The sequence below is a fragment of the Corvus cornix genome, chromosome 3 (genome assembly GCF_000738735.6).
Source record: "Corvus cornix cornix isolate S_Up_H32 chromosome 3, ASM73873v5, whole genome shotgun sequence".
Lineage (NCBI taxonomy): Eukaryota > Metazoa > Chordata > Aves > Passeriformes > Corvidae > Corvus > Corvus cornix.
The window spans coordinates 36478213-36495851 of record NC_047056.1 but is presented as its reverse complement, the minus strand read 5'-3'; the positions used below and the strand labels follow the sequence as shown (position 1 = coordinate 36495851).

The window sequence follows — 17639 nt, the reverse complement described above, 5'->3', positions numbered from 1 at the left end:
TATACATTTTAACAAAAAACTTCTTAAAGAGAAGCTATGCATTGCATGCTAATATGACTGAGCATTCTCCCAAAAGCATGTTCTGGCTGTTTTTCCCAGGAGGCTTCCCCTCCAGTTTACCATTTTTCTTCAGTTATGATTATCTGTCATTATATCAAGATATTTCTTAAAATTAATTCCCTTCAAACAGTATATCCTTTCTAAGTATTAATTTAAATATGCAAATTGTCTTTATCATCTATACTGCATAATGAATGAAGACCACTGTTGCTATCATTCTCTTTTTTGTAGAAATCAAAGAAAAAAAAGCTCACCAGCCCTGTACTAGAGGAGCACAACACTACCAACCAGTAACAACACTGATCCACAGGATCCCACCTGACTACATCAGAGGCCTCATACCAGTCCAGATCCAAATTCCACTGAATTGAAAAAGGCTGGCTAAATACAAGATGAGGATCATAAAAAGCCAAATCACTACTGGAAGAGAGGGGAAATAATCTCATTTATAAAGCTGCTACAGAAAAAATTAATGAAAGGCAACAGCACTTGCTCTGATCTCTACAGGTGATCTATAAAAGCATCATGGTTTGCAGTTCTGCTGGAAGAGTAAAATGAGAAAGAAATACAAATCAGTCTTCCTCCCCACCAAAGAGAATACTCATGCTCCTGTCAGGGTCAGGAAGACTTTCAGGAGTCTTGAGGGAACAGTGTTTCTTTGTCCTTATTGCTCTAGGTAAAGCCATGTTGGGGTGAAATAAATTTAGTCTCCCATGTGGGAATTCTTACAGAGGCCTAAGGGGTGTGCCAAGTGGGGCATTGCTAAGTTCACAAATTCTGCTTTGAACACATCAGGGTTTTAAAATGAATTAGCATCTAAAATAAAAGCACAAAGTACTAGCTAAAAGCACTCCACAGATGAGTTAAATTATACATTAAATCACAGCATGCATTAATTGCACAATGTGTTTTAATGATGTCTTTGAAAATATGAAGAGTCAAACTAATTAAATTGAGTGGATTCAGGATAATGAAATACTTTTTGCTGGAATATCTGATATCAAAACTTGCTATAAAACAGCCAAATGAGGGTGGGAATTCTGGTCAAAGGAGTAAGATAGAAAATTTGATGTCTGTCCCTTCAGATGCATACTTAGGATGCAGGAAATCTCGCTTCAGGTTGTATTCTCTCAAATGAAAGGTAGAAATGTGAGTCTTACTCTACCACAGCTCTGATAAGAGCTCTCAACACCTGGGCATACAAATCTGCTCTATCAGTGTTTCTTTAGGAGATAGTTTACTTTCTACAAATATTTAATAAGCTTTTTACTTCAATGACTTTTATACTAACATGGGATGCTGCAGTAAATACATTACCCCATTCTGGAGTATCCCACTTTCACACATTTTTCATAGAAAACTCTGAAACATTATGAATTTAACCTGTTACAGAAAGGAACATGTTTTTAAATCATGCAAGTAGTCATTAAATGGGAAAAGCTCATCAGAATTTTTAACTCTCAGACTTTCTCTCTGAAGCCTTTTCATTAAGAAAAAAAATCACTAAAGCAACCAATTCCATATGATACTTGATATATTTTTTGTGACCAGATAGCAGTCAACATAAGGATGTATTCTGTGCTCCAGCATACACACTATTAGGCATAAAGCCTCATGCAATATTCTCACAGATGTAAAACACCTGCACTTAAATTGCAAGTCATCTCATGAGAATGTATCTTTTCTCCATTAAAAAGCCATGGAAATGTTATTTATCCAAAAGTGAACTGGAGTTTTAAAATCTTGATCAATGATCTAGTGACCCAATGGTCTTGCAGGAAACAGTGGCTTTAAAAATCCATTGAAATGCTCAAAACTGTTGGTCACTTTCACTTCTTTAAGTCCAACTTAAGGAATCTGCTGCTCTCATCATGTCTCTGATACCAGCTGTGGATTTCCCAAAGCAGCCAGCTGGTTTGAAAATGTAAATCTTTATAAAATATTTCAGAGAAATACATGACCTGCATCATGACAGTGACATCTGCAGCAGCAGCTTCAAGTAAGCACAATGCATTGTCACTACAAATACTCAACAGACTGGACACCATGTATATTACAACAAGCAATGATGCTTCTAAAACAGATTAATTTGACCTTACATTTGGAAACAAAGAGAACATTAAATTGATTTTGCCTGAAGATTCCATAGGCATTTAAGTTTTAAGCAACATCAGGGAATAAAAAGTACTTGAAAACAGTGATCAGTATCTATAATTTTTGGTGTCTTAATCTATAACCAGCCAAAGTGAGAGTGGTGACCAAACAAGCTGATATTTTTGAAGTCCTTATATATTTAAATAACAGCAGAACTCCAATGGAACACTGATAATACAAGAGAGCTTTATGTATCAAGTAAGGAATTGTTTAAGTGAAAAATGGCATGAAAAGTTTAACTACTAGTTTATTGCTAAGAATTCTCTCTTCAGCACATTCCTCAAAATGGATGGTAAAGATATGAAGGAAGGTGAGAAGGCAGAGAAATTACCATGCATATCCTACTAACTGTAATACAAACTATATTCCATGTTGTTCTGTAACCAAATTCTCAAAAGCTGCCATCCTTTCACCAGAGCCTTTAACAACTGAAGAGTATTAAATAAATTTTGGGTTACTTTTCCTGTATCTATAGTATGTACTCTGGTGGTTGGTTTGTTGGTTTTTTTTTTTGTTTTTTTTTTTTTTTTTGAAAACATGCATAAAAAATTTAGGGGGATGGGGGCAAGAGCTTGTATTTTTAGTGGGAAGTTCTTACCTGTTCCTGGGAGTGGACACTTCTCACAGTGTGGGCCCCAGGCTTTGCCAACACTGCAACAGCAAAGCTGCTTGCTGAGCTGAACAGAAAGAGGATGCATGCATTGCTTTCCTGCACTAACAAACCGGTAGCAGGGTCCTTTCTCTTCAGCTACAGGGTTATCAGCTGCAATGAAAGTGGAAGAGAGGATGGTACTGTTCACAGGAAAAGCGAAACAGCAAAACAGCCCTAGATTTCCAACATCACTTAAATGGATTAATATTCTGTCTGCAGAAGTTTTATTTCAAACACCTATCTCAGATGAGAATCACAACATTAAAAAAAAATCTTATTTTGCATTGACACTCCTGAATTCCAACTTACCCTAGACCAAGGATAAGAAGTATTTAAAAGAAAAACAACAACAACAACAAAAGTAAATTCAAAACCAGCAGTTGCCATGCTGCCACAATGAAGAGTGAGAATCATCTCTCTCTCTTGTACACAGCAGCTGAAGATCAGTCACTGGCACTACACAGTTGTGTCAAGCTACAAAGCCAATGGAACATCGATCTATAAGCAGGCTATGTCAGTAAGACTGCAAAAGCATTAAGTACCATACATGACACTTTTTTTTAATAAAAGAGACAACTACATATTCGCATTTTGATATGCTTAGTTTTAATGTGGAAGAGCCAAAGGCCATAAGCTATGATTAATATGAGGTAACAGAAAGCTAAGACCCATCCAGCTTTCTAATTTATGCATACACATTAACATACATTTAACAGTTCTGGGTAACATGTTCACATAACTCAAAAAATACAAAGACTACCTGATTTTCAACATGACATGTAAAAGCAAAAACAAAACACAACAACCAACTCCTCTCTTCTGGTGTTCAACTGAAAAGCAGTATGAAGTTCTTCAAACTGCTGAGAAACTTTCTCAGTAATTAAGTGTCATTAACTAGTACCATAAAATTGTTACACTGGGAAAAAAAAAAGAACTCACCTATGACTTGAGACTATATTTGATAAATGTAAAGATAGCTCAGAGAAAGAACTGAGGATTATAGATATTTTTCAGTTGTACATATTCTTCACAAAAAAAATATAAAGTGAAAAATTTAGTTGTTCTTTACACTCTCTTCTCTTCTTGCAGAGGTAAGTGATCGCAACCAAAGTAAAAGCTAACTAATAGAGGGAAATATTTGCATTGATGTCATTCACAGTCTTTTCTTGCCCCTAATTCTTTCTTAAATTTGAATTCTTCTTAATGGGAAGGAAAATGTGCTAAAGACCATACTGGGTTAAATGTTTATTAATGGACTATCCAGATCAAAGCTGCAGAGGTGGAAAAGGGGAGAGCAGGACACAAAGATAATTTTGGCTGGGAAATCAGCAGAGAGAGGAGCAAAAAAAAAAAAAAGGAAACTCCAGGATACTGAAAAGGACTGAGTATATGTGGAGGCTGGATATGGTGTTGAAGATTTGGTGACAAGAAAACAAGAAAATCAGGAAAAGATGGCAAGGATCCTGGGTAGCCACTGGTGGAGACCAAGCTTTCTGGGACAAAGAAACAGAAAAGAGGCATGAGCACTGAGACTGACTAAATAGAGTGAATAAACTGAGAATATGAGTTGGAGACAAAAAAAAAAAAAAAAAAAAAGGTGACAGATTAGAATAGTTGGGCCCAATCAAATAAATCTTCATCTGAAATTAACTATCTAACTTGGTACTTTAATTAGCAGTATTACTTACGTATGCATCTTGAGAGGGTAGGATCTGGCACAAATCCCATTTTGCAGGTACATCTGTAGCTGCCCATGGTATTCAAGCACTCACCATTAGGGCATACTCCCTGTAACTGACACTCATTGATATCTGTGGGAAAATTGAAAACAATCAGATGCTGAAACATGTATTAATACTTCTTTCTTCAGAAGTTCTCACTTTTTTTTAAAATATGAAGGAGAACTGTTACAAGTTAACACTCAAATCAACACTTTTCCCCATATTAACATGTGATTTATAACCTTTTAAAACACTGTTGAGAACATAATAGAAACAAAATTACATTTATACATCATTCTCAAGTACTCTGAATTAGAAAAACAAATACACTTTGACTGGCTTATCAATCCCTCTTCTCCTGACTAGATTGCTTGCACAGTTCAACACAGCTCACGAGAACATTCACAGAGACAAGTTTTAACCAATGAATATTTTACAGGGGGTGGAACGCTGCTTGCCACATTTAATACAGTTTTTATTAGTATTTATGTTTAATAGTGCTCAATGGTTCATTACGCTGAAAGCAGCACAATGCAAAAATATCCTCTGTAGCCCAAAGAACCTGATGGCAAGAATATGCTGCAGGGAGCACAGAACACACCTGACATGAAAAGAATTGCAGCTATGGCAACACAATTTGTATGTCCCTTCCAACTCAGCGTGTTCTGTGATTCTGTGAACTGCTTTGATAAAGCTTGCTGTTACGAGGCCACCTGTGCAAGTGTTGCTTTCACGGTCTGACTGAATCATCCTCCCATGCCCCAAGCATTGGGTCTCAGGTCTATATCACCCTCATGGTTGCATCTGTAGTTCACTTACTCTTAAAAACAGAACCTGTTTAACAATCATCTGGAGACCATCTGTAACTATGCCAGCCAAACTAGTTTTTTGTTTCACGGGACAGCAACAACATAGTTTGCACTGATAATCCAAACCTTAAAACAGTAACAAAAATAAAAATTAAAAAACTGTCTAATCCATAATTATCTGTCATAAATTGTGAAGTGTCCTCTTTCAGAAAAATGGAGTAAGTACATTAAAATATATCTACTTTAAAATATTTATGGGTATTATTTTTCCGTAAGACTTTCCCTCTCTATCCTTAAGGCTAGGAAAAAACACCTACCTTGCTGAGTAAACAAACTTCACATGGAAGTCAGAAATTCCAGCTAGCTCTTTGAAAATCAGGTATTAGTGATAATTTATCTAAAATATACAATATTTATTATCTTTCCTTTTGGCTTTTATAAAACCAACCTAATTTTATTTGACCTCATTGTATGTTGCTTCCTAATGCAACGCCATCACTGAGGGTAAGAGGTTGAATATACAAAATATAACAGATGTGCTGAAGTTTGCATTTGGAAACCTACAGAAAGATTCCTTCTTCATTTTTCTTCATAAGTTTGGCTACCTGTCCCATGACACAAAAGTGCACAGTACAGCAGACTCTGGCAGTTGCCATATCAGCCACATTTTTTTCCAAATACTCAGTGTTGAGCTTATCCCTCAGCTCTTCCAGTGCTATACCTAATATAGTATCTTGACACCACCTGGATAAAGTTCACTTCTATGCACTTAGCTACATGTGACAAAGAGTAGTAATTTATATCCTAGAACTTTGGATGAAATGTGATGGAAACCACACGAATTACAAAGGATCAGCTCTGCCTCAAAGGAATTTTCAAGTGAAATTCCCAGACTACATGACTTTCTGACCTCAGAGGGAGTGGACTATTTAAAAAGGAGAATGGTATAAGAGCAGAAAAACCGCCGAAATAGTTTTGTACAGCAGTCTACATTTGTCGCATCCAATGTTTAAGCGGGATGACATCCCATATAAGAACAGGAGTATCTTATTTAAGGATTGCATCAATACAGAATATTTATTAAGCCAGACTTTTATGCATGCACTTGAATTTTACCAGTTTCTTATGTTTTTTCATCAGACTAGCTTCTTTCTTTTACCCTCAATCTCAAAATATGATCGAAGGCACCTACACAGTTCCAACTAGTCCCAGAGGGAAGATTATCACTATTTCAATACCATTATGATTTGTGTGTATTAAAGAAATGAACTTAAATCTTAACAGTTAGCAAACTAAAGACATTATTGAAACATCTCTAAGTAGAAACATAGTGGTGCTGTTGTACAGTTGTTGGGAGGAAAGGACATATTACTAACGCTCCATTTTCTAAAATTAGTCCCCACTAGGACCTGATGGAAAAAAGGACTCTGCAATATCTAGAAGCTAATACAAAGAAAATACTGGAACACTCAAGAACCCTCTATTGAATTTTCTACCTGTTGGCAATTTGGGTTGTCAGATCAGTCTTCAAATGCTAAACCACAAAATGATTCTACTTGCTTTGATAAAGCATTGTCTCTGGTGTCAGAAATAATAACAAGAGATCTTTTACCTTGAGTACAGGAAAAATGTCAATATATGGGTTCATTTCAAAATGAAAATCCTCAACACAGTTACACAAACACAAATTACATGCACACTTACGTGTAAAAACCACATACGGTTTTTGGAGGAAGAGGAAAAACACAGGAGAAATCGATATACATAATGAAAATAATTTCTCTACTCCCTACATTGTAATAGCCAGACATTTTTAAACAAATTTCTGCCTTTCCAAATTCTAAGTACACATTTTTCTTTATAGCAAAATTAACCTATACCACTGGAGGAAAATGGAAGACATCTGCCAAGCAACATACATAACATATCACTTTTTTGGTGACTTTTTCTGGAATTAGAATTAACAGAAATGCTTTGTCTAGTGAAAATAGCATTTAAGTTTTACATCAGCAAAGAGGACTGCTTATTTTAAAAAATGGCAATTTGACTTGGATTTTGTAATTCTTATTTTCAAGGAAAGACTAAGTCTCTTGTTTGCTAACCATTAAAACACATTGCTATTTACTTATATGTTAGCATGAAATGGATGGCACTTTTTCTTTCTATCTAGGAGGATAATTCTACCCTTCTACATGTATTTAATGAAGGTAAGTAATTACACAGCTTAACATAAGTGCATTTGTATTTTCAGTGTTAAAAATGATTAATGATGCATTCTTCATTTATTAGATGATACCTTTACTCATTGTTTGCATCCACCTTCATTTTAAGGAATATTTAAAATCTATATATGGATAAACTTTATTATTTGAATATTAAAAGTATGAATGTTCCAAGGCATCATTTACTAGAGTGGCTGATTTGTGGATACATAGGATCTTCCTATAATTCATGAATACACAGTCATCCTTCTTTCCAAATCATTCAACTATCCTACAGGAATCATTCACAGATGCTGTCATTACTGCCCCTGTATTCAATCTCTTCACAGATGAACTGTTCTTGTATGTCTTGTATTTAAAAACATAATCCCCCATTCACATGAGCTCTGCTATTGCTATTTAATGTGGGCACTTCTACATTTAAGTACCAGCTTTTGTATATGTAAATACCAACTAACATTCCTTCTAGAGTTCCTGATACAGATGTTCCTCTTGCTAAATTTGTCCAATTTTTAAAGTTAACTTCACTGTGCATGTTCCAGTGTCCTCAGCATGACTTAATTATAGTGTATTTTAATGCCTCCTTTCCTGGTCATGTCTACTCAATGAGCTCATAGAATTACTGAGCTGATGCCCTATGCTGAATTACACAAGCTTGTCTAGGGATTCCACAGAAACAAGCCAGAAGCTGATCAAAAAAACCCCCCAAACCCTCAAATTTTATAAAGAAACATATGTACATGTAAGAATAGTGTTTATTTAACACCTTGAGCAGAAAAAAAAAATTCCTCCCAGATTTACTACCTACTTCATTTCAGACTGTGGTAAAAGGCCACCTATCCAAAATGTTTCCTACCACCTGCCAGCCTGCCCAGCTGTGCAAATTGCCCTGGAATCAACTTTTTCAGGCAGCTGGAAAGGAAATGTAATTCAAGATTAGCAGACTTTTTTTTTCTTTTTAGCCCTCTATTTCTTGTATATGGACATAAAAATATTTCAATTTTACATTAGTACAGGAATAAGAATTCATTTGCTTCACTGTAAAAACTAGAGAAAAATGTCTGAATAATGTCCTGTGTACAAGTATGAACTGATGGCATACTTGAGGAGTAATTTGACCAAATGCCTTCATCTACACAGAGGAAATACTAAGGGGCTAGGTAGCAGTACTACAAAACCACACATATGAAAATAAAGCTTTCCAAAGACCAATTCAATACAGAATTTCAGTTTTTGAGAAAAGCGAGAGTAATGAAGTTCCATTGGTAAAAAGCCTCTGCGCTAGTGATACAGAAAAAAAGAGAATTCAAACAAGGAGATATTGCACATAGCACCTCACATGGTTCCATCAAGAACTCTTACAGTAAGCACTGCTATTTATAATTTTTACAGAACTGGTAAATAAAGCATTAATTTTTTAATAGTTGGTGTTTGATAATATGAATGACTTGACCCTTTCTCAGTGGTAGTAAATGGGTATAACCCCACTGGCATGAAAGAAGCACTGTCAGTTCTGCACTGACTGACAGCCTGACCCTTGCTTTTACCCTTTAGTATTATACACACCAAATACGTGGAACTGGTCCTTGGTATACTGTACCCCTAGATGTGATAGTCCATCTCCATGAAAGTTTGACTCACGATCTATTGAGATGGCAGTGGAAGCCACATGCCATCTGTGCCAGTTTGGCCAAATTTAGGAATACATCCTCTGAGAGAAGGCAGGTTACAAACCACCCCTCCCGCACCAGGTTCGGGAAAAAAAACTTTTTCCTCGAAGGAAAGTGAAAGAGATAACAACTATTTATTTAACAAATACACAGGAAAAAAGATACTAATGCTAAATAATGAAACCTCTTGCTGTAGAGAGAAAACCTGGGAAAATTTCAGAGTCCTTCAGTAGTCTCTCTCTCTCCCTCCTTGGAGCTGGGACGGGGTGGTGGGCCCACCTACAGGGTCAAGGCCTCGGTGGAAATTCTTCCCGATGTATTCTGATGTTGAAACAGTCCAGAAGAGAAAAAAGGGAAAAAAAACAAGTCCCAGGAAAACAAAAGTTCAACTCTCTGTCTCTGCCTCTCCAGAGAAAAAGAAAGCCAAAAACTGGCTGGAAAGCAAGCTGCTTCCTCCCGCTCCCACCGCTGCAGAAGCAGACCAGTTTTATCTCTGTGTCCTTGGAGCATGAAAACAAACTGCTTTGAAAAAGTACACTTTCCTCTCTCCCCTCTCAGGCTCAGTTTAAAGGCATAGAAAGGTATATATACTAATTTCTGGGCATAGTGCAGCGATAGGGAATACAACATCAAGTCACCCCAAGACACCATCCCAGCGGCCCCATTGGTAACTCTGCTCTCACAAGTTCATCCAAATACACAGAAGCTTTGCCACAACCAGGGTCTTAACAGTGATGCTGCAGCACTGTACAGATGAGTCTGTCATACATGAAATCCCTATTTGTGCTTGGTCTTTGCATATTAAGTGCTTTAATTAATTAAATTTGAGTTAATTATTTTTAAATGGAATGTTACAATTAACCCATCAGCCCATGTACAAAAATCCAGTTCCATTATCAGTGTTTTCAATTGTTTAAAGTAGTTTATTAAGAGAGTTGCACCCTTCCAGTTAAAATTTTCCCAGTTAAAAATCACTAACTTGCCCCTTCTCAAACTTCAAACCACCTATACACCATAAGAGTTACCTTTCCTGTGTTTACTGTATACTTTTACAAGTGTTTTGAGATGTGTTGGACTTGCATTCTGATTCCGAGGCCAAAACCCACCCAGTCTTAATAGCCAGCAGCTATTTTTAGCCACAAAGCCATTACTCCGCAGGCAAGCTCCATGGCAACCTGAAGACCTGAATTTTAATGATGCCATTGTATTCCCTTATCTCAAACTGATACCCCCCCCTCCCCCCCCGATAATGATGAGCCATTAGTGGACAGGGATGATCTATCAAAGGGAAAGCACCAATCACTTTAAACCGAAGGGGCGGGCTGTGGGCAGACTGGGGGCGGAGCAAAAACTATAAAAAGGACGAAGCGGAGAGGGGGGTCTCTTTTCCCCTCTTGCTCTCTCCAGACCAGCTGTTGGAGACGTCGGTGCTGGGGCACTCAAAGCCTTACCCCTTTTAAGGGGCTTTTAGTAATTTTTTTAAAGTCAACCCAGCACTGCAAGTTCTTTTTCCCTACCTGAGGTCTAGTGCTGTCTCAGCCAGAAGATCTCAAATCCCTGTGCTCCTGGGGCATACCATCTACTGAGCCATAGGATCCCAAATTTTTATATTTTTCTAATTTCTGTAATTTTTCAATTTTTCTGTTTTCAATAAATTTATCTTTTTAAGAGTTGTCTCATTTCTCACAAGTCTGCTATGCCTCAGCTCCTCCTAGACCCTTTTCTAAGCTTGATATATGGTGAGGTCAACCACCACACTATCCAGAGCCACCACTGTGCTCCCAGCTTCAAATAACTCAGACACTGTAACCAAACTGCTGCTAATCTATCCCACAATCTTCCCACAGAGGAGAACTTAAAACAGGCTCTCTTAACAACAACAGTTGGCGTTTGATACCTTCCCACACATTTTTATAGGTCTTCTGGGTGTCAGGTCAGCCTACTCTCAGAAAACGCAATGTGTTAATGACTCACTGCCACCGAATTTCCTGGTGAAAAAAAGCAAGCTGTAACAGCCATTTTCTAACTGAATGCCCATCTGCTCATGTGGAGAGTAGGACTACGAACACAGTACTATCTTTGTGACATAAAAAAAAAAAGCCAACAAAAAACCGACCCTCAAAACCAAAGAAGCAAGGGAGGAAAGTGGGAACAACGTAAGATGGTGTTCATTTAAACAAGTAAGCACACAGTAACATTGAACTTGCTATAAACCATGACAATTACACAGCTTTACTAAGTCCAAAAGCAGATTCATCTTCAAAGAACTTTACATCCATTATTAGCAGATAGAAGATGGAAATGAATGAGTAACTCAGATAACAAAAAGAAAATTTACTTTGTTCAAGTTTTTTTCTGCTTACTTTTTATCAATGTTCACAAAGAAATTTTATTTGGATTTTTGTCCACTGTAAGGCAACCATCAAGGTTTCACATTAGAAATACCCCAAAGCATTTTACCAGAATCTTGGTCCACATATATTTAACACAATTAGATGAAGTTTTTACTCATGACCACACATAGACACTTGCACGGGCTGAGTATCACAATACTAAAGTAAATGTCGTTCCGTCTAAGTGCAGGCAACAGTTAATAACACCTATTTTCTTCTAATAACTGTGATTTAGAGAAGGACTGAATACTCCAGAAGAAATAAAAAAATGCAGAAAGCTTCTGAAAAACAACCTGACCCTTATCTGTTACTGTTAAAGATCAAAACCTCCAGTGATTTTTCAACATCTCCACCTGTATTTCCTCAAGTACAGATTTACTTGTTCAGCTCTCTTACATACACTGCACACTGGAGAATCACAATGACTGAAAAAGAAATGCATCAATCAAAACTTCAAATTCTGTCCTAAGGTACTTAAATTTCACACCCAATGGAAGGTCTCCCTCTTGCTGATGTAGAGGTATTTATGTGCAGAAAGGTAGAATGCAGTAGAATCTTTCTCAACTGAATGACAATGCACAGAACTCAGTGCTGGAGGGGAGGACATGTTGCAGAAGGTCTTAACTTCCAATATTCTGCTTGCATTCTCCAATTCTACACTGGCTTTTAAATTAAATTAAAACAGTGTTTGTGACTGCATTAGCTGCTGTTCAACATTACTTTGGTTCTTTACTGGAAACCTATGGGCAACTTCTCTCACATTTCCTGGAGCAATGGTATACCTAATTCAATCACATCCAGGAAGTGAATAATTTCAGCTTTATTCCAGGATTAATGACATTGTAATGCAGACTGAGTATCCTTTATCCAAGAATAACAAACGATGCTAAGTGTAAACATCAGATCCTAGGAAAAATTCCTGTGCCTGCTTAAAACGACATCTGTACCTGTCACTTACTGTTGAAAGAATATGCTTTGCTTGGTTACTGTAAAACATGCCGAGTTATTTACTACATCATAAAGCTCCTTTAATTTCCCCTTTTACTGAAATACCTTACTAGATGCTTCAGCAAGCAAATATGGAAATGCTTCACAGCCTGCTTCTGTTCTACGCACTAACAGGCCAACACAACCTGAAGGTGATGGCTGCTACAGCCAAGCAAAGTGGTGCAGAAGGACTACTGATCAGCAGAGAACTGCTCTGCCACAGAGCACCCCACAAAAGCTGATGTTGGAGTATCAGCTCTGCAGTGTTTCCCTTCAGCAGCTTCCAGCTGTAAGACTAAGAGAGGTTCACTGTGTTTTGGCTGTGTTAACCATTACAACAGCTTCTCAGACCACCCAGGCCCAGCTGGCCTAATGCAGAAACACTGAGGTGGTGTAAAGCTGTCTTCTCTGCCTTCAGCCTAGTAAGCCATTCGGACACACTGAGCAAGTCTACTGCCTACCCTTTTCAGATAGGGAGCAATGCCCATATTTGGTCACAGACACACAGGAATTTGAAACACTCTTATAAAATTTAATTCATTCTTTCAATTCCCAGCTTAGCACATTGAATTTATGCTCATCAAAATCATCACAGCTTGGAAATTTTAACCATATCTAAGTATTATCTTAAAATTCTACAACCAACCATACATGTTGATTAATGTGTTGTGCAGTCTTCTGATATTACATTATTTAAATCTATCTATTCATTTTAGAGAAGACATTCTTACTCAAGAAAAGCAGTCTGAATTCAGAAAGGTCAGTGTTTACTGCAAGAATTTAGAACAATGCAAATACAAACAAAAATAGTCTTTAATTTGTTTTTTGAAAGAAACCATTGCTACTATTGATGTAAATAATGCAGTCAAATTTCTTTCCAGGAGCACTGATAGCTTTGAAACTATAGGTTCCACTACCAAAATGGGATCAGGGTTTGATTTTATCACTATTTTATGTTGAAGTAACTAAAAGGCATTTAAAATTTTCATAAATAAGTTTGAAGAATGTTAAGTGATTGAGTATTACTTAAAAAAAAATTCCTCTTTTGAAACCATAGATCTCACTTGTATCACTGAGTTTGCTATGTTACAAATTTGGCAGGTGATTTTTGATTACATGAATTAATATGACTCAAAAAACAATGAACAATTCAGATTTTCAAAGTGACATTACGTGCACTAGAGGAAAACAACATATAATTTCACAATTTTTAAGACAACATATAACAAGGTATGAAAACTAAATATGCAACTGCTTTCAGCTAGGACAGTCATGGCATCTGGAAGATTCTTATAAAATTTGGACCAAGAACAGGAACTTGTAGAAGCAAGGACTTCTAGTCAGACCACCACAGCCCTGGTAACTTCACTGAAATACTCAGAATAAACTTGTGGCTAGAAAAATACTGCAGCCCATCTCACCCCCTCTGTCCCAAGTGTCTGGTGCTGGAGGACACAAGCAATCTTAACAGCTGATCATAGGCCTAAGAACTGTGGAAAGATAAATTTCTGAAAGGGGACTTTTACAGTTAGCTCTCAAATCCTATCTCTATGCTTATTAAAAACTGACTGACTTTGTTTAAACTACTAAGCAATAAAACTAAGTGGAAAATATTTACCTCCTTCTGATGCAAAGAGAATGACTTCTCTTTCAGTAAGACCCACGCACCCTTAAAACACTTCACTGCATTTAAGCAAAGAAAGCCTTCTCGATCAATTATATACTAACTAGAATTTGCCAAAGTATTTAGGCAACATCTTAATTAAGAATATCCTAGAGGTCAGTCATCAAATGTTATTTAGTAATATCTGCCTTGATAGATGTTTTCATACTGTAAGTGCTTTAATACGCATAATAAATCATACTGCAAATTTAGACTGGAATATATAATTTATGCCAATATGTCAATTGTGAAAATTTGACACATTCTGGTAAGTTAGGCTTCACTGGGAGTGCCATCTGACTGAATGATCTCCAAATTGACTCAATATGCAGGCATCAATTTTTATTCTCTTCATGAAAACCAATTACAATCAATTACCTATTAACACCACAGAAAATACTGTTCCAACTGTTTCTGCTATAGGTACATTAACCACTATTAATATCCTCTAAGAAAAATACAATATCCAGATTTTACTGCCTCCATTATAGTTGATTGTTTCAATAATAACTTGGATTAGCGAGAATGGGAGGTAAAAGAAACAAAAAACAAGGTTTCATTGTTAATTAAACTACTGCAATGTTTTTTAAAATTACAGAAAAAACAGCTGCTTATTCTAAGAAACGACGCACTGATTTCTGTGAGCTAAGAGAACAGCAGCAGAAGAAATCAGTCCAACTCGTTTTGTGCTTTTGCGTGGAATTTACTGGAATGAAAGTTTGCAGAGCCACACTTCTCAAACACATAATCAGTGTCCAAACAGCAACCCAGCCCAATTTCTGGAGATATATTTAATTCTCACTGTGATCATCATGAAAGAAGTTCTTTGAAAGATGGTTGTTGACTTAGTAACTAAGTAACATTAAACAGCATTTCTTATTAAGGAAGCTCTTTTATTATTTAAAAGTAGTGAAATAAATATACAACATGCAGAGAAAACAAATTTATTACTTTATTTTAGGGACAAATGTAGGAGGGAAGAATATACCTTCAAAATTTATCTTAAAACATGATGAAACCAAGGGAAAAGTGCTTCAAGTCTCCAGAGCACATGATTATAGAATTTGATCTATCAACATACAAGTACTAGTTTCTGAAAGTTCATAAACATTTAATTTTAAGAATATAGGGGCTTTCCAAGAACTTCCATGCACTTCTTACTTCATTGCAAAACAACAAGTGTTCAGGTATTTTTCCAGTTCTTCAAGATAAGATTTCTAAAGTGCTCTGTTGGCAATATGTTAAGTTTCCTGAAAAATGAATCCAACCTTTTCACCAGCTGTTTTTTCCATTCTATTTCAGTTTTCCAAGAAAACCACTAGCAGACTAAGGAAACAGTAAGTATAACTCTAAGCAGGGAACCAGAAATTAGCATAGCATGTGGATTCTGACAAAGAACTTGCAACACTGATAAGCTGTATTTTGGCTCTAATGACAGCCTTAGGGCATCCATGTGTGTACATGTAATAAATCACCCCATTGAAAAGATAATTACTGAGGAGGGAAAAAGCTTTCTTGATAGTAATTATGCTAAACTGTTTGAATTAACATACCCACAGATGGTTCTTTGTGGTCCTACTTACACATTAGAGAGAAGAATGCTTCATTACATTAATTCACTCACTTGAAAGGAAAAAAATAATGATCTGGTTATTAATCACACTAATATTCCTTAGTTTCTGAAGCCTATGTAGACTTTTGACTGCAAAACCAAAGTAGAACAAAAGGTTAATTAGGCTTTTAGGCCTGAGTTTTCAAAGGCAGTGAAAGTTGGACAACACAGAGGTGAAAAAACCAATCTCTTTTAGCTGTAGGCAGGGATTCAGAAACATATCCTCATTACTATTTGGTCTGGCAACCCTGGCCCTTTCTAAGCACGGACACAGCATGCATACCCTTTCAGCAAAGAATAATCTAATTAAAATGTACACTTGCATATGGACATGCTGTTCTACTCCCAATTTAATTGTAAGGATTCTTAAAGGAATATGAATACTCCCACGCCAGCAGCTTAAACAGTTTTCTCTTGACATGTACTGCTGTCTCTGTTAGTGATACGGTCAGCTCTTTCTTCATTAGCCCTGTCCTCCTCTCTTATAGGAAAGCATGTCTGCTTCAGATAAACAAACAGGACACTTTTGGCTGACCCATTGAGAAACACATGCTAATAACCATTTCAGGGCTGAAATGCACCCTGCCAGCAGCTTTCACATATGAAACTAGCTTTCCTGAAGAACATTCAAACAGAGGTCAAAATCCTGACCCTCTGAAAGAAAATGGTAATCTTGTTACTGACTTCAATAGGACTAGATTCCATCGTGGCTTTGTTTCATGTTCCTTCTCCCATCTGTATCTCCTTGTTGGAGTGTCTTATTGAGCAAATTACAGAGAAGCCATTCAAGCCTCAATAAAGCAATAACGGGAACCTCCAACAGCTACTACCTCATCCCTCTCCAGAAAGTTAAGAGATTGTCCCCATCCCAAATTCATAAACAGTCTGGTAAGATAATCTTACTATCATTTCATGATTAAACACTACATTATAAATTTCCATGTATCAACTGCAAGTTATATTTAGAGTCTACAGCTCACTCTCTTCTGAGATAGTGACAGAAGTATAAAACAAATTATTTAAAGCCTCATATTTCTTGCAGTTTTAGTTATGTAGTACAAAACTGTGTCAGAGGAAAAATTATCAAAATCCGGTGCAAACCCCAATGATTAGCCTACCACATACAGATCTATTTCTGTACTGGCAGTACTTAGCTCCCTCTTACACTCCTACCCAGATACATATGTTCTCTCTCTCTCTATCAGCCTGCCACCGCTCAGTGAAACAACTTCCTGGCCTATTTCTGGCAACCTTCACAAGCACCAGACCATTTCTAACTGTCTATAACCCCTGATTAAGGATCTTCGTTTCCATGAAATAAGGTTTGCCAACACCTGGGTTCAACCTCTTGAACTGAATGCCCTACTCGCCTTTAAATGCGTGCTGGGTTGCTGCTGTCTGAAACCATTGTGTATTCTGTGGGGTATACACAAAACTGCTGAAGATATCAAAAGCTCCTGTCTCTTCTGGATCAAGCTCAGAGGGATGCATGATGGCACTAACACATTATAGCATCTTCTAGACACTTCTGTGCTGAAAGTTAGAAAACCTCTCTTTTGCAGACTCTGAAAAACCTCATGACTGATATGTGGAAAAAGACAATCTCTTTCAAAACAGCTGGAACCATCTTGTTGAAATACATACATCACCTGCATGTTTGAGGCATAAAAAGGCTGCCCATTGACATCTCACACGT

General features: G+C 36.9%; 1 protein-coding gene across 7 annotated transcripts in view; it reads right to left on the bottom strand.

Moving 5' to 3' along the window:
- Nucleotides 1-17639, bottom strand: part of LTBP1 (latent transforming growth factor beta binding protein 1) — a 191993-nt gene that overhangs the window by 65902 nt on the left and 108452 nt on the right. For all 7 annotated transcript variants that reach the window (XM_039568826.1, XM_039568825.1, XM_039568827.1 and 4 more), the window contains 2 exons: nucleotides 4555-4677; nucleotides 2813-2977 (listed from right to left, as the gene is read on the bottom strand). In XM_039568826.1, the coding sequence (XP_039424760.1) occupies nucleotides 2813-2977; nucleotides 4555-4677 (288 nt within the window). The remainder of the gene's footprint in view (nucleotides 1-2812; nucleotides 2978-4554; nucleotides 4678-17639) is intronic.